The following is a 23660-nucleotide window of genomic DNA, read 5'->3' as shown; positions in this document are numbered from 1 at the left end:
TGACTTTTAGTCGGTGTTTTCTTCTTTTTTTGAAAATTCGACAAATTTTCTCAGGCTCGTAACTTTTGATGAATAGGACGAAACTTGATGAAAGTTATATATTTAAAATCAAAACATAAATCAAATTCTTTTGATGTATCTATTTGTGTCAAAATTTCGTTTTTTAGAATGTCAGTTAATATTGAGCCGGATCACTGCTTACTTACAGTTCGTTACCACAGACTGTTTGAAAAGATATAGAAAGGCTTTGAATTGTATTTTAAGAACTAAGAAGCAAAATTATTACCGTTGAAAGCTTTAAAGAAGTTAAAGAGACCTGGGAAGACACGACAAATTAAAAGCGTAGTTGTTGATATAGATCAGCTTTACCTATGAATGGCAAAGCCGAGCTTCACTGTTATTATAACCGACTTGTGATTTGTGTGAAAAAGGAGAAGAGGCTGGCGTACCTCGGCAACGTATTCGTAAAAGAATATAAAAACCTATCTGGTCAATGGACCCTTGTTTAAATTCGATAAAGAATATAGCGAAACAATGGCTCCAGGTATGGAATGAAGGTGGTTGACCAAGTTTTGGGGTTGTGGCTGATCTTAAACTACTACTACTACTACTAATAACTCACTGCAGCACCAAGCCGCCTGAGGCCAACACAGCTACGCACGCTCCTCCTCCAACCTAATCTATTTAAAGCCTCCCTCTTTACACCCTCCCAGGAAGTTCCCATTTCCTTTAAATCTTTATTTATGACATCCTCCCAACCCAGACAAGGACGACCTGCTTTCCGTGTAGCCCCAGACGGTTGGCCAAAAAGGACAATCTTCGGTAATCTGTCATCCTTCATCCTTAGAACGTGGCCTAGCCATCTCAACCTTTCTTTCATTATAGCCCCAGAAAAAGGGATTGAACCACACTTTTCGTACAACCTACTGTTTGAAATACGGTCAGTCAGCCGGGTACCCAGAACAATCCGTAGGCAATTTCTCTGGAAAACATCTAGTAAATTTTCATCTGCTTTTCAGAGTGCCCATGCTTTAGAGCCATATTTGACCACTGTCATCACTGTAGCTTCTAATATTCTAATCTTGGTTTGTAGACTTATCTTTCTATTCTTCCAAACTTTTTTTAACTGTGAAAAAACACCCTGGGCCTTAGCTATTCTACTTTTAACATCTTCACTGCTCCCACCATCTTTACTAATAATACTACCAAAGTAACTGAAGCTCCCAACTTGATCAATCTTTTCGTTACCTAATGTCACCTGTTCATCTTCACTTATTCCTAGCCTTAGTGACTTAGTCTTCTTAACATTAATTTTCAAGCCTATTTTAGCACCCTGAACTCGTAAAACCTCTAAAAATTCATTCATTTTGCTCACACTTTAACGTAAAACTAAAACCGAATATAAGCGTTATCTGAGGTTGGCACGTTACCACGGTATATTTCCCTGCGAGTAGGAAAGATTGGCGAAAAGTGATCAAGTCTGACAAGTTAAATGATGATACTATGACAAGTAACTGCCAACCACCTTCAACTTGGTATACACATTATTCTTCAGTTTTTTCGGTGACTAACTATTCATTGCATTCTGTATATACTCGCTTTCTTTCCTCCCTCTTCAGTACAACGCTTTCACAACGCTATATAGCGTCCATATCTTTTTTTCTCGCAATTAATGCCGTGAAAAGCTTAAAATATGATTCAATAGATAAGAATGGTATTTCTAAGATCCATATGCTGATTGATTACACACCCCTTGAATCTCACCTTCAGCTTCTTTTTCAAATATGTCTATGTACTTTGAGCGTACCTGAGAGTTTTCTGTGTGGCACTGTTTTGTCAATTTTAAAAAGGGGAAAGTCACCGACTGATTGTTCCTGCTATTGACCTTTTACTGTTTTTTGGAATATTAGCAAGGCTTATGAGTATATCCTTCTACCTTTTCTGACTAAAAATATTAATGAGGGTGAAAACCAGTTTGGTTTTCGGCATGGGGTGGGTTGTTAGCATGCGCATAAGACTATGCCTTCTCTACTGGCTGATAATTTTTCAGAGGGAAACGGTCTTTATATTTGTACTATAGATCTTTCGAAAGTGTTTGATAGTGGGGTCCATAGTCAGCTCCTTTTTCTCTGCATAATTCTAGAGTCAATCTCTCTGTTATAATGCTTCTTAGGTTTTGATATTCAAATTCTTTTCTTCAATTAAGATCTTCACCAGACACTATTATAAGGGTACGAAGAGGAGTTAGGAAAGGCGGTGTTCTGTCCCCTAAGTTTCTTAAGATTTATATTTCTAGTGTGCTGGCTAAGATTTCAGGTACATACCTTTCTAGTCTTGCGGATGTTTTTATCTTGCGTATGCTGACGACTTGTTTCTGATTAGCCGTTTCAAAATCGGTCTTTTCCAAATGGTTTCTTCAGTTTCTGATACTTTCTCTGATATTGGTCTTTCACTTAAGATAGATAAATTTGAGCTTCTCCCCTTTAATTGTACTACTGCTACTCCCCTTCACTGTAATAACTTCACTATCCTTCTTGTTGATTGTATTTGTTGGCTTGGTATCTTTACTACTAACAATCTTTCGAGCTTAAGTCAGTGTACTGTTTGTGATATAAGTAAAAAGATCCAGATTGGCTATGCAAAGGTTGTTGCAAACAGAGGAAAGTATAATAGACGTGCATTGGCAAAACTTTATTCTAGTTTATGTGATCATTCTGTCCTTTATGCTTCAGGTCTTTTCCCCCTTCTTAATAATGGTAATTTTAACAGAATTCACCTAAACTATTTCAAATTTTGCAAATATCTTCTGTATCTTCCACCTTGGACAAAAAACAGGATTCTTGCTAGTAAATTTTCAGTTCCTGATATAACATTAAAGTTGGAAATTTGACACACAAAACTCTCCAGTATAGCTTATGCCCACCTATCCCCTCACCATCGTCTTATCCGTTTCTTTCGTTGATTTTGTGTATGTATTTTTTTCCCACTCTTTTTTTATTTATTCTTCCTCCGCTATATTTACTATATTCATCGTGTCAGTGAAAAATAAATATAATATAATACAAAATTCTGTTTTTGTTAATATAAAACCAGAGAATATAAATTCTGAGTTTTTTTTTGCCGGCTGGTATTAATCTTGCACTTCATTTAAGGGGAAAAAATGCGTGGAGGTGGATTTTGTTGTTCGTTATATGAAGTCAAGTTAAGCTGAAGGTGATAAATTAAATCTACCGATAATAAAATACTTTCTACCAAGAATATAAAATACTTTCTACTTTTGGATTGATTAATTCTGGCCTTACAGCTTGCATATTTCTTTAAATATTTTAAGACAGCAGATGTGACCCCAATATTTAAGGGAGGCGAGAAGACTAGTGTGTCGAATTACAGGTTTATTTCAACTTTGCCCCCTAATAAATCCTATATTTGATAAGCTAATTTATGGACTTAATGCATATATTGAGAAATTTAATAAACCAAACCCTAATCAGTTTGTTTTTAGGAAAACATTGAATACGGAATGGGCAACTGCCCACCTTGACCCTCCCCTCCCCCCAACGACGTCTCTGTTATTAGGGATTGTACTAATTTTAACACAGTGGATCGGTCTATGATTGTTGGAAAGTTGTGAAAGTAAGGTTTATGATGGAGGGTCTCTCAATTTGATTATTAGTTTTCTTTTTGGTCGTTAACAAATAATAACAATATATCGATCAATTTTTCAACCCTCACTAATTAAATGTGGTGTACCCCCAAGGGTTTATTTTAGGGCCCCTTTATTAACTTTGATTTATTTAAATGATCTGTCTTCTTCTTTTCGGCCACTTGTGAATAAGGCTTCAGACTTTACCAATAGCAAGACTAATGTTTCTCTCCTAATTTTTGATGACGACACCGCTCCAATTGTGTTTGCAAAACGACTGAGTTTTTGGTTGCTGCATCGTCTAACACTATTCAGAGGATGTCTATCTTGACGGGGTGCAATAAGATTACTATTAATTATAATAGGTCTATTTTTTAAATTTTCGGATTGTCTGAGAATTGCTATTCATAGATATCTTCAGTTGAAGCCGGGAGATATAAAGGACTTCAAGTGTCCAAATCAATCTCATTTGAAAGTGATATTGAGAAAGTTTCGAATATATTTTCTGGAAATGCCAGTACGATTAGTAAACTTAAAAACTATTTTCAAAATGAAACTTCCTGGATATTAAATTTCAGTTTAACTCACCCTTACATTTTGAATTATGGCTGGGAACTTTCTCCTCAATCCTTCGCCCAGTCCGAGTTTTGCATAATATTTTATTAGAATACTTGCTTATTTGAGAATCCTTCTGAATCCTGTCATGAGGCTTATGTTAGGTTGAAAATACTTCCAGTGCTCTTTCTGCGTGATTTTAATGCTAGTGTTTTCATGCATAATTACGTCACAAGTAAGTCCGCTTCTTCTCTAAGTGTTTTCACGCAAGTTAATTAGTTTCATTCCCGTGTCACACGGTCGATGGAAGCACTTATGTTAGTAATTTTGTTAAGCTCAGCCAGAGCTGACCCAGCTCTAAATGGCCACCCCGGAGAAATCGGGGTAAAAACACGGGAAGCGTCGGATGATTTGCCCTCAACCACGCATTGCACTCCCGGCCAAAGGTGTCAAATCAGGAGATTGGTACCTTTGCATCGTAGAAAATTGGCCAGCTTGCGAAAAAAAAAGCTGTTTCCCACATTTTAGAAAAAAAGCTCGATTTTCTCGAGAACCAAAAAAGATCTGAGAAAAGAGTTTGAACCAAATTAATAGGAATGATTTGGTTAATTGAGATGTTCTGTAAATGTATGCTCCACAAAATATTCCATTGCTCCTTTTGAAGTGTTATAGGTGACAAAAGTTTTATTTTGCAACATGGTTAAGGCTATTAAAAGTTTCATATTCTCCTAGTATATTGTCTACCAAAGCTACCTTAGACTGCAGTTGAAAACCCGTTACATTGTAAGTGCACCTTAATAGGTGTCATGCGAACTTGATGAAATATGGGACACGCGTTTGAAGCGGAAGAGTGTGAGGTTGAAGATATATGGAAAATTATAATTACTGCACTATTTGGTGAATAGAGGTATTGGGTAATCTAAAAACGAAACGAAATAACCAAGAAACCTTTGTTACTGCGCATTGCTATTGGAGATCTTATGCAATCTTAAATTTTGGTGGAATTACCCAAGTACCGCTAGTACAAGATAGTTGCACCACTAATGTGGGTATAAAGTAGCTTTCTAGACCTGTAGTATATCCAGTTGATCTGTGAATATATAACTGAGAATACGAGAGAAACTATTCTCAATGGCGAAAGCTTTAATACTTCTGTGTTTGTTTGCAATTTTTGTTTTTTCAGTCGGTAAGATATAAGCTTAAGATAAAAGATCCGCAATCCCTTGCTCTTTACGCTAAAGCTTTTAATTGTTTCAAAAAGTAGGATTGTGGCAAAGAGTCAAACTTTAGCGTAAAGAGCGAGGGATTGCGGAGGGGACAACCCATTTCATATACGGAGTAATTTCTGTTCGTTTTAAGTTTTAATGTCGCTCCTTACTTTCAGCTAAAAAAATTAGTTTTTTTTTATTTAATTTCTGAACGTTTTTGAATTAATGCATGTTTGGTTTTGGTTCTCCGCACATAAATTATTAAAATGAAATTTGTATATTAATTCTTTTTTTGGCTAAATGGCTTTCTCTTAGTTTTGATCAGACAATTTTGAGAAATAAGGGGTGGAGAAGGAGGGCTAGCTGCCCTCCCATTTTTCGGTTACTTAAAAAGGCAACTAGAACTTTTAATTTTTAACGAACGTTTTTATTAGTAAAAAATATACGTGACTCAAGAATTAACTTACGTAACAAACTTTCATAACCTTATATTTTTATTATGTATACGAGGGGGTTTGTACCCTCGTTAATACCTCACTCTTTACACTAAATCGTAAGTTTTGTCCCAATTCTTTAAGAATGACCCCTGAATCAAAAAGGCCGTAGAATAAATAGTTGAAATTACTAAAAATACTTTAGCATAAAGAGCAAGGTATTTATCTCCTCCTAAATACCTCGCTCTTTATGCTAAAGTATTTTTAGAACCCCTCATATGCGTAATAATCTCTGTTCGTTTTAAGTTTCAATGCTACTTCTTCCTTTCATTTGAAAAAACGTTTTCATGTTTATTTTTCATTGTTTTCGTATAGTAATGCTAGAGAATCCTGCGCCCTTTTCATTGAATTTTTCTTCCCCCATGACGGATTCCTCCAAGGAAAGATCCTCCAACATAGCCCCCTCTCCTCAGCCATACCTCCAAACAAAATAAAATCCCCCTGAAAACGTCCGTACACTTCCCAATAACCATTACTATATATAAACACTGGTCAAAGTTTGTAACTTGCAGCCCCTCCCCCAGGGATTGTGGGGGAGTAAGTCATCCCCAAAGACATAGTTATTATGGCTTTCGACTATGTTGAACAAAATGGCTATCTCAAAATTTTGATCCGTTGACTTTGGGAAAAACTGAGCGTGGGAGGGGGCCTAGATGCCCTCCAATTTTTTTGGTCACTTAAAAAGGGCACTAGAACTTTTCATTTCCGTTAGAATGAGCCCTCTTGCGACATTCTAGGACTACTTGATTGATACGATGACCCCTGGGAAAACAAAAACAAAAAACAAACAAACAAATAAACACGCACCCGTGATTTGTCTTCTGGCAAAAAATACAAAATTCCACATTTTTGTAGATAGGAGCTTGAAACTTCTACAGTAGGGTTCTCTAATACGCTGAATCTGATGGTGTCATTTTTGTTAAGATCCTACGACTGTTCGGGGGTGTTTCCCCCTATTTTCCTAAATAAGGTAAATTTTCTCAGGCTCGTAACTTTTGATGGGTAAGACTAAACTTGATGAAACTTATATATTTAAAATCAGCATTAAAATGCAATTCTTTTGATGTAGCTATTGATATCAAAATTCTATTTTTTAGAGTTTTGGTTACTGTTGAGCCGGGTCGCTCCTTACTACAGTTCGTTACCACGAACTGTTTGACAAAATGGTACTAAAAACTGAATTGAATCTTATTTGAAACTGCATCACAAGTCTCAAATAAAATCTACAAATATCATAATGTTTGGCTTTTGAAATTAGGCGAAATAGTTTTTGTTAATATTACCTGCCTGTTTCTTATATTTTACGATATTTTCTTGTCTGTTGTGAACTTATATTTATATATAAGTTCTTCAAGGTACCTTGTGGATAAATTTAATAAAGGAGGAATTAATTAATTCTATGGAGAGCAAACAAGTCTGGTACGCACTGAGCGTAAGGTTGGGATGCCGTTTGTATGGGTCTCAAGAAACCTTAGCCTTTGCAGTTAAGTAACCGACTTATTTTTAGAATTTAGTTAATAATCAATTTCAACTAATTTATAGTATCCCTGCAATTTATCTAAAAAATTAAGAAAAACATCATATTTTTTTTGGTATACTGCAAGGGAGTTGTAATTAAGTCCCTTCAAGCTATTAATGACTGCTCGTTTAATGCTTTTCTTCATACTCATCTAAAAAATGGAGTTTCTTTCAAAAAAAAATATTGATTAGGAAAATACTTTTTAAGTCTCGTTTGAGAGCTAATATTTACTTACTTGCTTTTTTCGCATGATGACAAACGGTGTGCGTAGCGCAGATGCGGATCTCCTATTTTTTTGGCCTTTGGACGGGTGTGGAATGCGCGGTTGTGGGCAAATCATCCAACACTTCCAGAGCCTTCCCTTAGATTTCTCCAGGTAGCCATTTAGAGCTGGGTCGGCTCTGGCTGAGCTTACGCAAGCTATAAATAAAATAATCAGCAATACCAGGACTCGAAACCCTGTCCTTAGGATGTCAAGTCTAGGGTGCTAACCACTACTAACCGCTGAATATTTGACTTTTAGAGTTACCATCGTCATTTTATAATCATCTCATCAGAAAAATGTACATTAATGATCAGATCATAAAATTGTTTAGAGTGTTTCAAGAAAGTGGCCTACTCATTTTTCGACTTTCTTTTCAGTTTATTCTCAAGATATTGAGTTTGGTGAAGATGCTATAGATGAAGACGCAGAAAGTAAATTTTTCTTGGGAGGTAAGTTTTTTTTTTAAGAACCTATTGCATGAGCCTACATGCAAAAGACTCCTGTAATGTTGTTACCGGTTACTAGTAAAGAAATCGTTGACTAAATTACCCTGTTATAAGCTTCAATGCTATTGAACGTTAACCGTTCTTGCTGGAAAATAGTGTTCAATGTAAGCATCACCAATCAAAATTTATGCTACTGGTGTCATTGGTATGAGACAAAAGGGACAATTCTCAAATTTTTGGCCCCTTAAAAATTTGGCAAAATGCTGTTTTGGGGTCAATTTGATGTAGAAATACTTCTTTTGTTATTTTTCTGAAGAACTGAACAAAACAGTACGTCTTTTTTTGTGACTGCTCAGTGCAACATATTTAAAAAAAAAATAGCTATGATTCAAAAGTCTGTCTTAATGCCAAAGTCAAAAAGTCAAAGCCATTGCAAACAAAACGAATCTATTGACTGAGCAAAATAAAATATAAAAGCGCAACAGCTTTAGGCCAATATATTACCCACACCAAGCAACCTAACAATCGAATTAGTTACGGTTTTATGTGTTATTATTTTTAACCTGGGATAACTTATGCCGTCGACGTCTTACAACGGAGGATTGACTGAAAAAAAAAACAAACTTGCTGTTCTAACAGACTCCCTTTTTAGGCTAATCCTGCATGCGCATATCTTGGACTTTTCTTGCAATAGCATCCAACTATTTCAACTTTTAGTTTCCAACTATTTCAACTAAATTTCAACTTGTAAGCATTAAATGATTAAAAGTTGAAAAATCTTGCAATAAATGAAGTAAGCATCCTGGTTATCATTTTGGTTGAAATTATTTAATACAGACAACATAATTGTACCACTCAGTGTATCTCTGCTCGTGCCCTTAAATTCTTATCAAATTTTCCATCACTGTAGCATTGATTTCCAAATTTTATCAATTTGAAGAGTTTATAGGAGTTCTTTATTCACTATCAAACAGTTCGTGGTAACAAACTGTAAAAGAGCAACTCTACCAAATAGTAGCCGGACCTCTAGCAAAATAAATTTTGATAACAATTAAAATACCAAAAGACTTTTTTTATGCTGAGTCCAAATTTATAAAATTAATATGTTTAATGTTAGGTGTCAAAATTTACGAGCCTGAGAAATATTGAATGATTTAAAAAAAAGGGAAATACAGACCAAAAGTTCAAACAATCAAATAGTTCGTGGTAACGAACTGTAGTAAGGAGCGACCCGGCTCAATAGTAAACGAAACTCTAAAAAACGGAATTTTGATGCTAAAAGATACATCAAAAGAATTGAATTTTTATGCTGATTCTAAGTATATATGTTTCATCAAATTTAATATTTTTCATCAAAAGTTACGAGCCTGAGAAAATTTGCCTTATTTTAAAAAATAGGAGGAAACACCCCCTAAAAGTCAAATAATCTTAACGAAAATCACACCATCGCATTCAGCGTATCAGAGAACCCTGTAGCAAAAATTTCAGGCTCCTACGTACAAAAATGTGGAATTTTGTATTTTTTGCCAGAAGACAGATCACGGTTGCGTGTTTGTTTGTTTGTTTGTTTATTTTTGTTTTTTTTCCCAGGGGTTATTGTATCGACCAAGTGTTCCTAGGATCTCGCAAGAGGGCTCATTCTAACGGAAATGAAAAGTTCTAGTGCCCTTTTTAAGTAACCAAAAAAATTGGAGGGCACCTAGGCCCCCTCTCACGCTCATTTTTTTTCCCAAAGTCAACGGATCAAAATTTTGAGACAGTCATTTTGTTCCGCATAGTCGAAAACCATAATAACTATGTCTTTGGAATGACTCACTCCTCCAAAGTCCCTGGGGTAGGGGCTGCAATTTACAAACTTTGTCCAGTGTTTACATACAGTAATGGTTATTGGGAAGTGTACAGACGTTTTCAGGGGGATTTTTTTGGTTTTGGGGTGGGGGTGATGAGAGGGGGCTATGTGGGAGGATCTTACCTTGGAGGAATATGTGATGGGGGAAGAGAAATTCAATGAAAAGGGCGCGGGATTTTCTAGCATTAATATAAAAAAACAAATGAAAAAATAAACATTAAAAAGTTTTTTTCAACTGAAAGTAAGGAGTAGCATTAAAACTTAAAACGAACAGAGATTATTACGCACATGAGGGGTTCTAAAAATACTTTAGCATAAAGAGCGAGGTATTTAGAAGGAGATAAATAACTTGCTTTCTAAGCTAAAGTATTTTTAGTAATTTCAACTATTTATTCTACGGCCTTTCTGATTCAGGGGTCATTCTTAAAGAATTTGGACTAAACTTAAGATTTAGTGTAAAGAGTGAGGTATTGACGAGGGGACAAACCCTTTCATATACATAATAAAAAAATAAGAATATAAAAGTTTGTTACGTAAGTTAATTCTTAAGTTACGTATATTTTTTACTAATAAAATCGTTCGCCAAAAATTAAAAGCTCTAGTTGCCTTTTTAAGTAACCGAAAATTTGGAGGGCAACTAGGCCGCTTTCCCCACCCCTTATTTCTCAAAATCTTCTGATCAAAAGTAAGAGAAAGCCATTTAGCCAAAAAAGAATTAATATGAAAATTTCATTTTAATAATTTATGTCCGGAGAGCCAAAATCAAAAATGCATTAATTCAAAAATGTTCAGAAATTAAATAAAAAAACTAGTTTTTTAAACTGAAACTAAGGAGCGACATTAAAACTTAAAACGAACAGAAATTACTCCGTATATGAAATGGGTTGTCCCCTCCGCAATCCCTTGCTCTTTACGCATTTCCCTTGCACGTTTGATTCCTACTACTACTATTACTAATAACTCACTGTTCACCAAGCCGCCTGAGGCCAACACAGCTACGCTCGCTCCTCCTCCGACCTAATCTATTCAAGGTCTCCCTCTTTACAGCCTCCAAGGAAGTTTCCATTTCCTTTAAATCTTTATTTATGACATTCTCCCAACCCAGACGAGGATGACCTGCTTTCCGTTTAGCCCCAGACGGTTGGCCAAGAAGGACAATCTTCGGCAATCTGTCATCCTTCATCCGCAGAACGTGGCCTAGCTAACTCAACCTTTCTTTTATTATAGCCCTAGAAAGTGGAATTGAACTACACTTTTCGTACAACCTACTTTTTGAAATATGGTCAGTCAGCCGGGTACCCAGAACAATCTGTAGGCAATTTCTCTGGAAAACTTCGAGTAAATTTTCGTCTGATTTTCGGAGCGTCCATGCTTCAGAGCCATATTTGACCACTTGTCATCACTGTGGCTCCCAATATTCTAATCTTGGTTTGCAGACTTATCTTTCTATTTTTCCATTTTTTTTTTACTGTGGAAAAACACCCTGAGCCTTAGTTATTCAACTTTTAACATCTTCACTTCTCCCCCAGTCTTTACTGATCTTAATCAGTGGTCTCCAATTGCCTTTCCTGTGCTTTTTAAGATTAAATCCATCAAAATGATCCGCATAAAAGAGGATAGAACGAAATCCTGCTTAACTTCTGATTTAATACAAAACCAGGTGCCTAATTTCTCATCTCCTACCTTAACTGCAGCAGTATTATTCTCGTAGATAACAATAATCAATTTAATGTATTGTTCTGGTATACCATTTCAGGATTAGACCTTTGCTAACACTCCTCTATCAACAGAATCGAAGGCTTGCTCATAATCGATAAAACTGAGGACCAAAGATAGTTGACAACGAAGGGACTTCTCAATTATTAACCTAATAATGAAAACTTGGTCGACAAATTCTCTACCTTTTCTAAAACCGCACTATCCATCCCTTAAAACTTTGTCTACAGCGTCTCTCAGTCCAAAAATTATCATGTTACTAAGTAATTTGCTACTTACAGAGACCAGATTAATGCCTCGGTAATTACAACGCTCACTGTTATCACCTTTCTTATACGTTGGTTTAATTAAGGTTTTCCTAGAATCATTAGGTACTTCCCTTTTTTCATAAATTATAGTCATTATCTTCAGTAAGAAACTTATTAATCATACTATCAGTACCTGGGGCCTTATTATTTTTTAATCCTTTTAGTAATGTCGCTAATTCTTCCTCACTAAACAAATCTTCCTTCACATCCAAGGTATCACAAACTTTTTCATTTTCATCTATATCTTTTCCTGCAGCTGTATCGCTGTTTAGCACATTCTCAAAATCCTATTCCAATTTTTAACTGGGACTAGTCCGGATTGACTATTCCCTCTTAATTTATTAATTGATGCATGCATAACATGCATGTATAATATTTTACAATTATGCCGTCTAGCTGCATCTTCCAGATTCCTAGGTCACTGTTCACTAGAATTGTTTCGTTAAATAAAACATAATGGTTAGGATTTTCAAAAATATGATTGCTTAAGCTGAATCGAAAGATGTGGAGCTATTTTTTAGATTTTAATGCTTTTTCAATACTTTTTTTGTGTTGCTATAGTTTTCTTCCTAAATTTTGGTGGGTTCGACCAATGTAATAATTTCCAACTACGTGGTATTTAATACACCCCTCTTAGACGAGTAACTGGGGTTTAATCCTTACCGGAATTGAGAACATTCATTATACTTGAATTACATGTGAAGACAACACGTAAATTATTTTTTAAATAAACTTTTTTCAGTTTTGAAGTAATTTTTGGTATATAAGGTAGGTAAATCGTGCTTGGGGGTTTCTCTCAAAAGAATTACAAGATTAGCTGCAGAGAAGGCAAATATCGCAATAAGAAATTATTCCGATTCTTAATAAATACAGTTTGTGAAAGGAATGAACCTTTTTAGCGTGTAAAATCACACAATCTTGCCTGAACTTTTGTTAAGAAGTAATGATGCTAAGGCAATATATATATATATACCCATGCCGGAAGGTACACAAATATTAGTGGATGCGATGGTAGTCGACCAGGCTGAAAACAAATACCGTTGGGCGCATGTTTGCCGTTGGGGCGTTTCTGAGATATAGGCCAAAAACACCAAGTTTGGCTTATAATGGGGTTCGACGATTCCGATTTTTTACAGATAAGATTGGTCAAATCCACCATACTCTTACAACAATAGAAAGAAGAGACTTGGCGCAACACGAATATGATTTTTATTTGCAAAAACAATAGTGCACTTTTTACTGCAGTTAAAAAAAAATCAGATTTTTGTCAAGAAATTTCTAATAGAAAAGCTAAAAACTCGAAATTTTTTCAAGATAAAGTATTTTTTCATATTAAAAAAGAAAGCTCGCTTAATTCCAAACACATTGAGCTAAGAAAAAAAGCTTGAATTATTGAATCTGGGGGGTCTGCAACTTTTTTAGCGAGTGTACCTGATAATCGGAATTTTGTTTAGTAACCTACTACCTAGCGGGAAGTTGATTGATAAGCTAAGCGGAAGAAATTGATAAGCAGAAGATGAAAAAGAAAAGTGAGTCAGGTAGGACAAGATAAAAAAAACCCAGTTATTTCAGGTTGATTCAACATCTGATTCTGACGCAAATACTGATTTGCTGATGGATGATAATGAAGAATATGACGCAAATTTGGAAGATAAAAAAAATTGAAAGAAATAGAATTTTTAAAAGGAGTTTTGGTATTGTAAAGTTGGCTGACAAAAGAAGTGTACATTTTTTTGGCAGAAGTAAGAGACTTAATGAAAGTAATTTACAAAATTAATTATCACAAGAGACTAGGTGAAACTGACTCCTTTAGATTTGTAAGGACCGATCATAAGGATGACTGGGAGTCTCATTTGACAGCAACTGCTCAGATGTTGCCATACTTGGTGGTGGTTGACCATCCTCAGTATACAAGATGTCTCTTACCTATCAGACATACGAAGTTTACCACAAACATTTCCTGATGTACACAGGAAGTTCATGAAAGGATACTTAGCAGTGAAGAGAATGCACACCAGGTTCACGGCCACCTGATCCGACCAGATACTGGAATGTACAGTGAACGAGGATGCAAAGACGACGGCCAGAATAATAGGAGAACAAATGGATTTCCGCTGCCATCAGCAATGGTTTCATGCAAGTAGTCAACGTATCCACAAGAACATTGAAACAAAACAAACGACGACGACGTGATTACAACTTTTGCGAGATAGAGCTCGAGACATTTTCACTACATGTGGCAATCCGTTCAGCAGAGTGGACCTCGATCTAGTGAGCATTGTGACGTCAGAAGTTGTGGACGATGAGAGGATTCTTTCTGATATTACTTGCGTAGCCACAAAAGAAAAAGAGATGGTTGAGTACTTTCTGTGCAATAGGAAAGACGATGTGAAAAAGTTTGCAATCTGAAATTTTCTTTCAGAGAGAAAAAATCAGAAAGTGATGGGTTTCCCTAGAACCGATCTCCTGAGCTCTGAAGCAACAGCCTTGAAGAGAATCATTACTGCTCAGTTGAGCTACGGCGAAGAAAAGGAGAAAGCAGTTGCAAAGATCCTCACAAAGGAGATTCTTACTTTCCCTCCGTCCTTTTTTTAACATTTTTCGCAACAATCAACCAAGAAATCCTCTGGCTGGAAAATGAGGACGGGGAACATAGCTGTGCTGTTGAACTGGCTAAGAAAAAAAGGATGACTTGCAGCTTGGCCGGTGACTTTGAAATGCAAAGAAACAACATCAGCTACAGTACACATCATTAGCCCAATGTCCAAGATAAGGTCACATCGGCCTGCCAGGTTTGAAACAGTCAAATCCTTCGCAGAAAGATTGCTTCTATCGTTGATGAATGATCTTCCAGTGTGTATTCCTAAGTCCACATTGTTGCAGATCGGTGCGACGGATTGCTTGGGAAGCTCACAGAGACCGAAGAGTCGATCTCCTTGAAATCAGCATGCAGACTCCGACGAGGGAAAGGGAAAACCTCCAGATTTCTGCTCTTAGCACAATTGAATAATGGGATGCCATACTTGCAAGCTCAGCGTCTAAAAGCCAGCTCCTCGAAATTTTGCTTGAAACCCGGAAGCAGATGGGTGACCAGCTTCTTAACGCACTCAACCTTTTTCTCTCAGGTGGGTTCAAGGAGAGATTAAAAGTGCCTCTGGTCAAGTGTGGCTGCGGTCTAACTTTACCGGAACACTGTGACTACGAAGAATGCTTGTGCTCCAGCCACGAAGTGGCTGACCAACACCTTATGACGCATGCCAAGTACGCTAGCCGTTACGCTTGTAGTATCTTTGTGCATGCCAATGACACAGACGTGGCAGTAGCCTGTGTGTTTTTTGAAGAGCTTCAAGCAGAAGGACTGAGCGACCTTTTCTTGAAGTACCTGACTTACATTATTCCTGTACACAAGCTGGTGGATGGATTCCACTTGTCCAAAGAGGAGCAGATTATGTTTCCGTTCATGCACTGTCTATCTGGGTTTGACACAACGAACTTTTCTTCGGAGTCGGGAAAGCCTCTTTCTTAAACACCAAGGAGTCTCCAACTTTTGCCTCAATAATGGTGCCTGTGACGGAGCGGATCAAGGATGCAGAAGGGAAGGTGTCAGTCGACGCATTTAGAGAAGTTTACGACTTATCGAAATCCCTGGTCATTGAAAAGTACAGTAAACAGGCCGGATTCAATTCTCTGACCAGTATTAAGGGCTTACATTTGGTGCCAGAAACAAGATGTGAATAGACTGTCATCTTTTGACGACAGCTTCGAGCCATGCATACGAAGAGCCATATTCGCTACATGGATGATCTTGTCGTCAGTACATTCTCAGCTGAGCATTCCAGATCCACTCCACCATTGATGGAAGATGGCTGAAGGAGGAGTAGATACGGTCGTCTAAAGCGGTAAAGAAGCATCAAACCTGGAAGCTTACTGCAGATGCAAAAGTGGAAGATGCAGGAAAGACTGTAGCTGCTCAAAAATTATAGGACGCTGCAGCTTATGATCTTGCCGCGGAACGAGGAGGGCATGCAGGGAGTCTGACCTTACCGTATCTGATTTCTCGAAAGAAGAAAATGAGGAATATTTTTTGAAATTTTTATTTGGTACGTTTTACTTTTAATTACAACATGTCCCTAATCTGTTACTATTACCCAATTTTACGTGCAGGCAAAGTAAGACAACTCTAGGGCGCCGACTGAATCCATCTGTGAAGCAGAATTCTTTCATGTAGTAGATAGTTCAGTCGTATCAGTGGCAAATCAGGTCCCAAAAAGATAATTGCAGACGCCTTAATATACCAGAAAACATATTCGTCCCTTCTAAAAAAAAATACTTTTTTTTGGTCAACATTTTTTTAAACCTATTTTTATCTTTAAGTAAAAGCTAAAAATTCTAAACAGTTCGGAAGTTTGAAGTATTCCTACCCTTTGAAGAAAAAAAAATGATGTCCCTTTTCACGATACGGCTAGTTATCATTTCAGTGACACTAAAATAGTTTATCTTTTTTTCAAACAGTTCGTGGTAACGAACTGTAGTAAGGAGCGACCCGGCTCAATAGTAACCAAAACTCTAAAAAATTGAATTTTGATATCAATAGCTACATCAAAAGAATCGCATTTTAATGCTGATTTTAAATATATAAGTTTCATCAAGTTTAGTCTTACCCATTCAGTCCTGGTTGAGTCTCCTTGAAATAATGATTCTAGGACAGTCTTAATATTTCCATTTTACTTTTAACGATTGTATTTTATTGTGAGTCTTATTTTATCTGTATATGATCATAGTTGAGGACTGCTCTTCGATATAGAGCCGAAATAATTATTTAATGTTTAAAGAATATGTACTGTCTTAGATAAATTCCCAAAGTCTTACCCATTGTTGTTTTTATATGCTGTAGATGTATTGAATAGACAGTACTTTACTTAATGATCAGCTAAAGATTATATTTTTCTTTATTTTAAACTAATCTATCGTTACTTTTTTGAATTCTTGATACATTTAGGAATTCCAATTTTTGTTTACAAAACTTTTAAGGAAATTTCATTTTAGTTCTTTAAAATATTCCCTGTAGTTTTTTCCCCGTAAGTTCCCTGTGAAATTCCCTGTAGTTCTTTTAAAATATGCTAATGAAGCATTTGTCTTTGAGACGGCCAGCCGACATTGATTCACAGAAATTTTTAAGACATCGAATTGCTGACAACTAATTGGATGAGCCATGCTAAAATATTTGATGAAGTGTTCTTTGGCTGTCATAGGAGCAAAATTGTGCTTTCGTGCCACAAAATAACGGAAAACAATACTTTGCTGTTAAACAATTGTTTTCTTATTAGAAAAGACACTAATACTTTCTGTTTCTGTTTCAAAAAGGATTCTCTCAATTTTTCAGACATGTAGTTTGGCATGATAAACCCTGAAAGAAAAAAAAACTCTAATAAAAATGCCTCCGTGACTATTCTTTTCAAAAAAAAGACAAGATGACGAATCTTTTTTAGATACAGGCTTAAAACTTCTGCTAGATGAGTTTCTGCTGCACTTTCTATGATAGTATAGACCTAACTGTCATAATAGTTATATGCCCTGTTGTGAGCACTTCGCCTTATTTTCAACATCCCAGCAAACCTCTCTGGCTATTGACTTTTGCTGGGTAACTTTAAACCGAGTAAATTGTTATACATGTAGAATCTCTATGCAAAAATTATTATTTTTTATGCATAAGTGTTATCCAGTTCCTATTCTACAAGTTTCAGTCACTATCACCACGAGCTATTGCTTGTTCAAATTTTTCTACCGCAGATTGTTTGGATTTCAAATTTTATGGTTTTAACTTGGCTCCAATACACCTATTCTCCTAAGTTATATAACATAAATTAATCTAAGACGTAACTGACTCACATATCAAAAGCTTCAATTACAAATTATTTTTGGAGCTGAAAAAAACAGGATATAATACACTTTGGGAAAACACTGACATTTTTAAATGTATTCATTTCCAAAACTAGTCAGAAAAAACCGAATTTATCAAGTCACTACGACTAAGTCTTGGAGATTTGGCTCTTGAACCAATTTGACAATCCTTATTTTTAGCACCGTGTCACATTCACCATGTCCTGATTCATAATGTTTATAAGGGCTCTAGGCGTTTACGCTCCCTCCAGCGTTTGCCAGCCCCTATAAAATATCCCTCCCCCCGAAAAATACCCCACATAAAATATAGTTTCTTTGGTAGTTTCTCTCAATTTAGCTCGAGACAAGACAAAGACAAGTGAAAGAACAGATAGAAAATATGTAAATTGGGCTATATTTTTGCACATAAGGGAGGGAGGGGATAGAGTATTTGGATAGCTTGAAAATAGAAAACATTTCTTAATTCATAATATGCAGAATAATTTTACGCAACACATTCTGCGCACAGACCTGCTATATTTTACCCCCCCCCCTAATTTTTTAATATATTGTCCAAATTTGCTCCTAAGGTAATGAAGAAATTAAAGAAGAAACTAGTTTGTTCTTGAGTTATGCGCAGCGTAAACTTGAGTAAGTACTGAAATTCCTTTCCCCCTATTTGAAAAAATTTCCCCTTTACTGAAAAAAAATTCCCTTCCCCCTTTATTTGAAAAAAAATCAAATAAAACATCCCGAATTTGGAAAGCCTTATTTCCCACGGGGAAGGGTATTTTCCGGGGGTGGGTATTTTCCGTGGGGTTTTTCCCACTTGGGTATTTCTTGGAAGGGGGGTTCCATGGAAGATATTCTCCAGGAGGTATTTTCCGTGGGTAAGGGGGTTTTCCACGGGGGTATTTTATGGGGATCGTTTTCCGTGGGTGTTATTTTCCGGGGGAAATATTTTCCGTTTTTTGCACGTGGGGCATTTTCCGGGGGGTATTTTCCAAGGGAGTATTTCTGGGGGGGGGTGAACTCCAGGGATTTAAATGCCAGCCATTATTTATAAGCATTGTCTTTTTATTTTGTTAACGAAAAAAGAATGTAAGAAAATATCCGACGTATATTGTGAGCCTATTTTCTAAATCATTCATTGTATCGAATTAAGAGATATAATTAGTGCTAATTGTCTTAGTCTTAAACCGTTGTAGAAAAAACATTTTTTGGAATTATCTTTCTTCCGAAAATAATTGAAAAGATTGGTTATTCCAAGCTCATTGGTTTTTTTTATCAAAATTATTTGTCTCACGTTCAGTTTTATATATTCTACATTAGTTGTATACTATATAATCATGTTGTTTAATATACATTGTTTACGCTTGGACTATTTTAGATTTTGTATTGATACCTTGAATTATTTTTAGGATTCCGACGAGGATATGGAGGAGGATATCGCGGATATGGTGGATATCGTCGTCCCTATGGGGGCTATCGTGGCTATGGATACCGACCTTACGGCTAAAGAAGTCCATCTTTGAATAAATTTTAATGTTAAAATTTTGTGACTGGATTTTTAAATGTTTTTTGTGATAATTGTTTTGTACAATCTTTTAGCTACTTTAGGTAACTTGTTGCAAATAATGATTCAATTGCATAACCTAAAGATTTTGAACTATGAAAACGTATATCGTGCCCAGGATACTTTGAGTTCTGTACAGTACAGGCTAAACAACAAACAGGTGGAAAACCAAAATCTGAATATCTAAAAATGAACTATTATGCACTGAAATAGCAGTTCTAGGGAAAAAATAATAAAGCAACATGGAAAACATTGAACTGAATAGACTGTCTTTCTTTAAGCTCTAGCGAGGCATAGTTCCCTCGTAACATTCACTGCTTTGAAATATCCCTCCTATATATCCCACTTTGAATCCTCCCTGTCTCCCACAAATTATCCCAGTAGGATATCCCTACAGAATATTCTCCTCAGTTAATTCCGCTGCCCACGATAAATTTTCTCTACTAGCAAATCAAACAGTTCGTGGTAACGAACTGTAGTAAGGAGCGACCCGGCTCAATAGTGACCAAAACTCTAAAAAATGGACTTTTGGTACCAATAGCTACATCAAAAGAATCGCATTTTCATGCTGATTTTAAATATATAAGTTTCATCAAATTTAGTCTTTGTCATCAAAAGTTACGAGCCTGAAAAAATTTGCCTTATTTTAGAAATAGGGGGAAACACCCCCTAAAAGTCACAGAATCTTAACGAAAATCACATCATCGCCTTTGGCGTATCAGAGAACTATGTAGCAAAATTTTCAAGCTCCTATCTACACAAATGTGGAATTTCGTATTTTTTGCCAGAAGACAAATCACGGGTGCGTGTTTATTTGTTTTTTTTTTTCCCTAGGGGTCATCGTATCGACCAAGTGGTCCGGCTCAATAGTAACCAAAACTCTAAAAAATTGAAACTCTAAAGGTTTTATATCAATAGCTACATCAAAAGAATCGCATTTTAATGCTGATTTTAAATATATAAGTTTCATCAAGTTTAGTCTTACCCATAAAAAGTTACGAGCCTGAGAAAATTTGCCTTATTTAGGAAAATAGGGGGAAACACCCCCTAAAAGTCGTAAGATCTAAACGAAAATGACACCATCAGATTCAGCGTATCAGAGAACCCTATTGTAGAAGTTTCAAGCTCCTATCTACGAAAATGTGGAATTTTGTATTTTTTGCCAGAAGACAAATCACGAGTGCGTGTTTTTTTGTTTCTTTTCCAGGGGTCATCGTATCGACCAAGTGGTCCTAGAACGTCGCAAGAGGGCTCATTCTAACGGAAATGAAAAGTTCTAGTGCCCTTTTTAAGTGACCAAAAAAATTGGAGGGCATCTAGGCCCCCTCCCACGCTCATTTTTTCCCAAAGTCAACGGATCAAAATTTTGAGATAGCCATCTTGTTCAACATAGTCGAAAACCATAATAACTATGTCTTTGGCGATGAATTACTCCCCACAATCCCTGGGGGAGGGGCTGCAAGTTACAAACATTGACCAGTGTTTACATATAGCAATGGTTATTGGGAAGTATACAGACGTTTTCAGGGGGATTTATTTTGTTTGGTGGTGGGGCTGAGGAGAGGGGGCTATGTTGGAGGATCTTTCCTTGGAGGAATCTGTCATAGGGGAAGAAAAATTCAATGAAAAGGGCGCAGGATTCTCTAGTATTACTATAAGAAAACAATGAAAAATAAACATGAAAACGTTTTTTCAAATGAAAGGAAGAAGTAGCATTGAAACTTAAAACGAATAGAGATTATTACGCATATGAGGGGTTCTAAAAATACTTTAGCATAAAGAGCGAGGTATTTAGGAGGAGATAAATACCTTGCTCTTAATGCTAAAGTATTTTTAGTAATTTCAACTATTTTTTCTACTGCCTTTCTGATTCAGGGGTCATTCTTAAAGAATTGGGACAAAACTTACGATTTAGTGTAAAGAGCGAGGTATTAACGAGGGTACAAACCCCCTCGTATACATAATAAAAATATAAGGTTATGAAAGTTTGTTACGTAAGTTAATTCTTAAGTTACGTATATTTTTTACTAATAAAAACGTTCGTTAAAAATTAAAAGTTCTAGTTGCCGTTTTAAGTAACCGAAAAATTGGAGGGCAACTAGGCCTCCTTCTCCACCCCTTATTTCTCAAAATCTTCTGATCAAAACTAAGAGAAAGCCATTTAGCCAAAAAAAGAATTAATATACAAATTTCATTTTAATAATTTATGTGCGGAGAGCCAAAACCAAACATGCATTAATTCAAAAACGTTCAGAAATTAAATAAAAAAAAAACTAATTTTTTCAGCTGAAAGTAAGGAGCGACATTTAAACTTAAAACGAACAGAAATTACTCCGTATATGAAATGGGTTGTCCCCTCCGCAATCCCTCGCTCTTTACGCTAAAGTTTGACTCTTTGCCACAATTCTACTTTTTAAAACAATTAAAAGCTTTAGCGTAAAGAGCGAGGGATTGCGGAGGGGACAACCCATTTCATATACGGAGTAATCTAGAACAAAGAGAGGGAATATGGCAAACACAAAGTAATGATGAAAGTAAGGAACTTTGGAACATTTTACCTCTATTTCAAAATAGAGGCAGAATCTATTTTGTAGAATATCCTACAATATTTATTTTTATATTTTGTTTATTACTTTTCGTTTCTATTTAAAAGGATTGATCTATCATTGCATAAATAATGGTTAAAGGAAATCATTTGAAAATGAGGAATTATTTGCAATTGTGGAAGGGTTGCCCTATGATGAAAATGCACAAATATAACAGGCTGGGACTGAGAAGTACAAGGTATTACTTACCGCTATTTAAACTGGCACCAACCAGAGACATCATCTGCTAAAATGTTTGGGAGAGGAGGGGGTATGGAAATTGATTTTACCAACTGCGTGGTCATTTTTACCGACAGATTTGTATGATATGGTGCTTAGAACTGCTCCATTTTGTTTGGGACTTAGATTGATCTTCTATGATGCCAGTTACCCCTTTCCGATCCAGAGCGCACTCGCTAGGTATATATCAGAAGCCTTTACTATCAAAGATACCTTTAAGGGTTTTCCTTTTTAACTTTCCTTGGATATGGTCTCGTGCTCCGAACTGGAGTATATGATGCTAGTTAACCCCTCCCGACTGAGAACACGTCCACCTGGTGTAAACAAAAATGTCTTCCCGTCTGAAGTATCTTAAAGGGGGTATATTTTTATATATATTCAATTTCAATTACATGGAGTCAAACTCCAAGTCACAACCAATAGAATTTAAAGTAAAATGAAATGCTTATTTCAATCAAGCTTGCAAATTAAATTCTTTAACTTATGTCTTACCCTGTTATGATCATTCAATTCCAAGTACCTAAAAACATGAATAGGAGAACAAGAAGAACTATAGATATAAGCATAAAGTAAATCCTAAAAGATAAGCAAAAAGTGTTTTTTCAACTGAAAGAATTGCAAGCAAAAGCAAACTTTCGCATGCAAACCGATTAGGGTTCGCGTAGCGCAGGTGCCGATCTCCTGATTCTCTGCCCTCGGCCGGGGTGCAATGCGTGGTTGGGGAAACCACGCATTGCAAACTGAAAGAATTGAACAACATTAAGACATAAAACGAACAGAAATTATTCCACTTACGAGGAGAAATACCCTTCCCTCGATTGCTATGCTAAAGTTATTTATACCACGTTTTTTGAAAATAATCGACATTCCTTCAGGATTACAGCTTGTGATGTGTAAAATTAAACTCCAGAAAGCCTGTATATTTTGCATCGGTATGAAAAGCAAATTCTTTTGATATCTTTTTTTTAAGATTTTGAACGCCATTGGTCAAAGTTTACTTGTAGTTTTTTGCCGCAAACGTTTGATTTTACACCATACATTCCACAATATGGTGTAGAATCTCGAACTATGTCCCTACGAATTGTTCCCAAGTGAAAATTCCCTATTAAGTGCATTTGAATATCAAATTTTGTCTAAATCTCCATAAGCTTTTGGATAAATATAAGAAGGATCACGGTATTCTCAGCAAGTGTTTGCTTGTTTCTCTGTCTTTGTGTGCTTTTCTGTCTGAATCTGTGTGTTTCTATGTGTTTTCATCTCTCTTACTCTCTGTGTCTGTTCGTCTGAGCAGATATTTGTCAGTCTTTATGTGTCTGACTCTGTGTGTTTGTATGAGTTTCTCTCTCTCTCTCCCTCTCTCTCTTTCTTTCTTTCTC

General features: G+C 36.1%; 1 protein-coding gene across 1 annotated transcript; it reads left to right on the top strand.

The window, feature by feature from the left end:
• Window positions 1-5227: 5227 nt before the first annotated feature.
• On the top strand, window positions 5228-19473 carry LOC136033076 (neuropeptide-like protein 31). The gene is made up of 3 exons (XM_065713675.1): window positions 5228-5384; window positions 8062-8133; window positions 19305-19473. Exons 1-3 carry the CDS (start codon window positions 5330-5332, stop codon window positions 19400-19402), a joined length of 225 nt encoding a protein of 74 aa, XP_065569747.1. The 5' UTR covers window positions 5228-5329; the 3' UTR covers window positions 19403-19473.
• The last annotated feature ends 4187 nt before the right edge of the window (window positions 19474-23660 follow it).

The sequence above is a fragment of the Artemia franciscana genome, chromosome 11 (assembly GCF_032884065.1).
Source record: "Artemia franciscana chromosome 11, ASM3288406v1, whole genome shotgun sequence".
NCBI lineage: Eukaryota > Metazoa > Arthropoda > Branchiopoda > Anostraca > Artemiidae > Artemia > Artemia franciscana.
The sequence above is the reverse complement of the archived record's forward strand: the minus strand, read 5'-3'. Positions and strand labels throughout refer to the sequence as shown.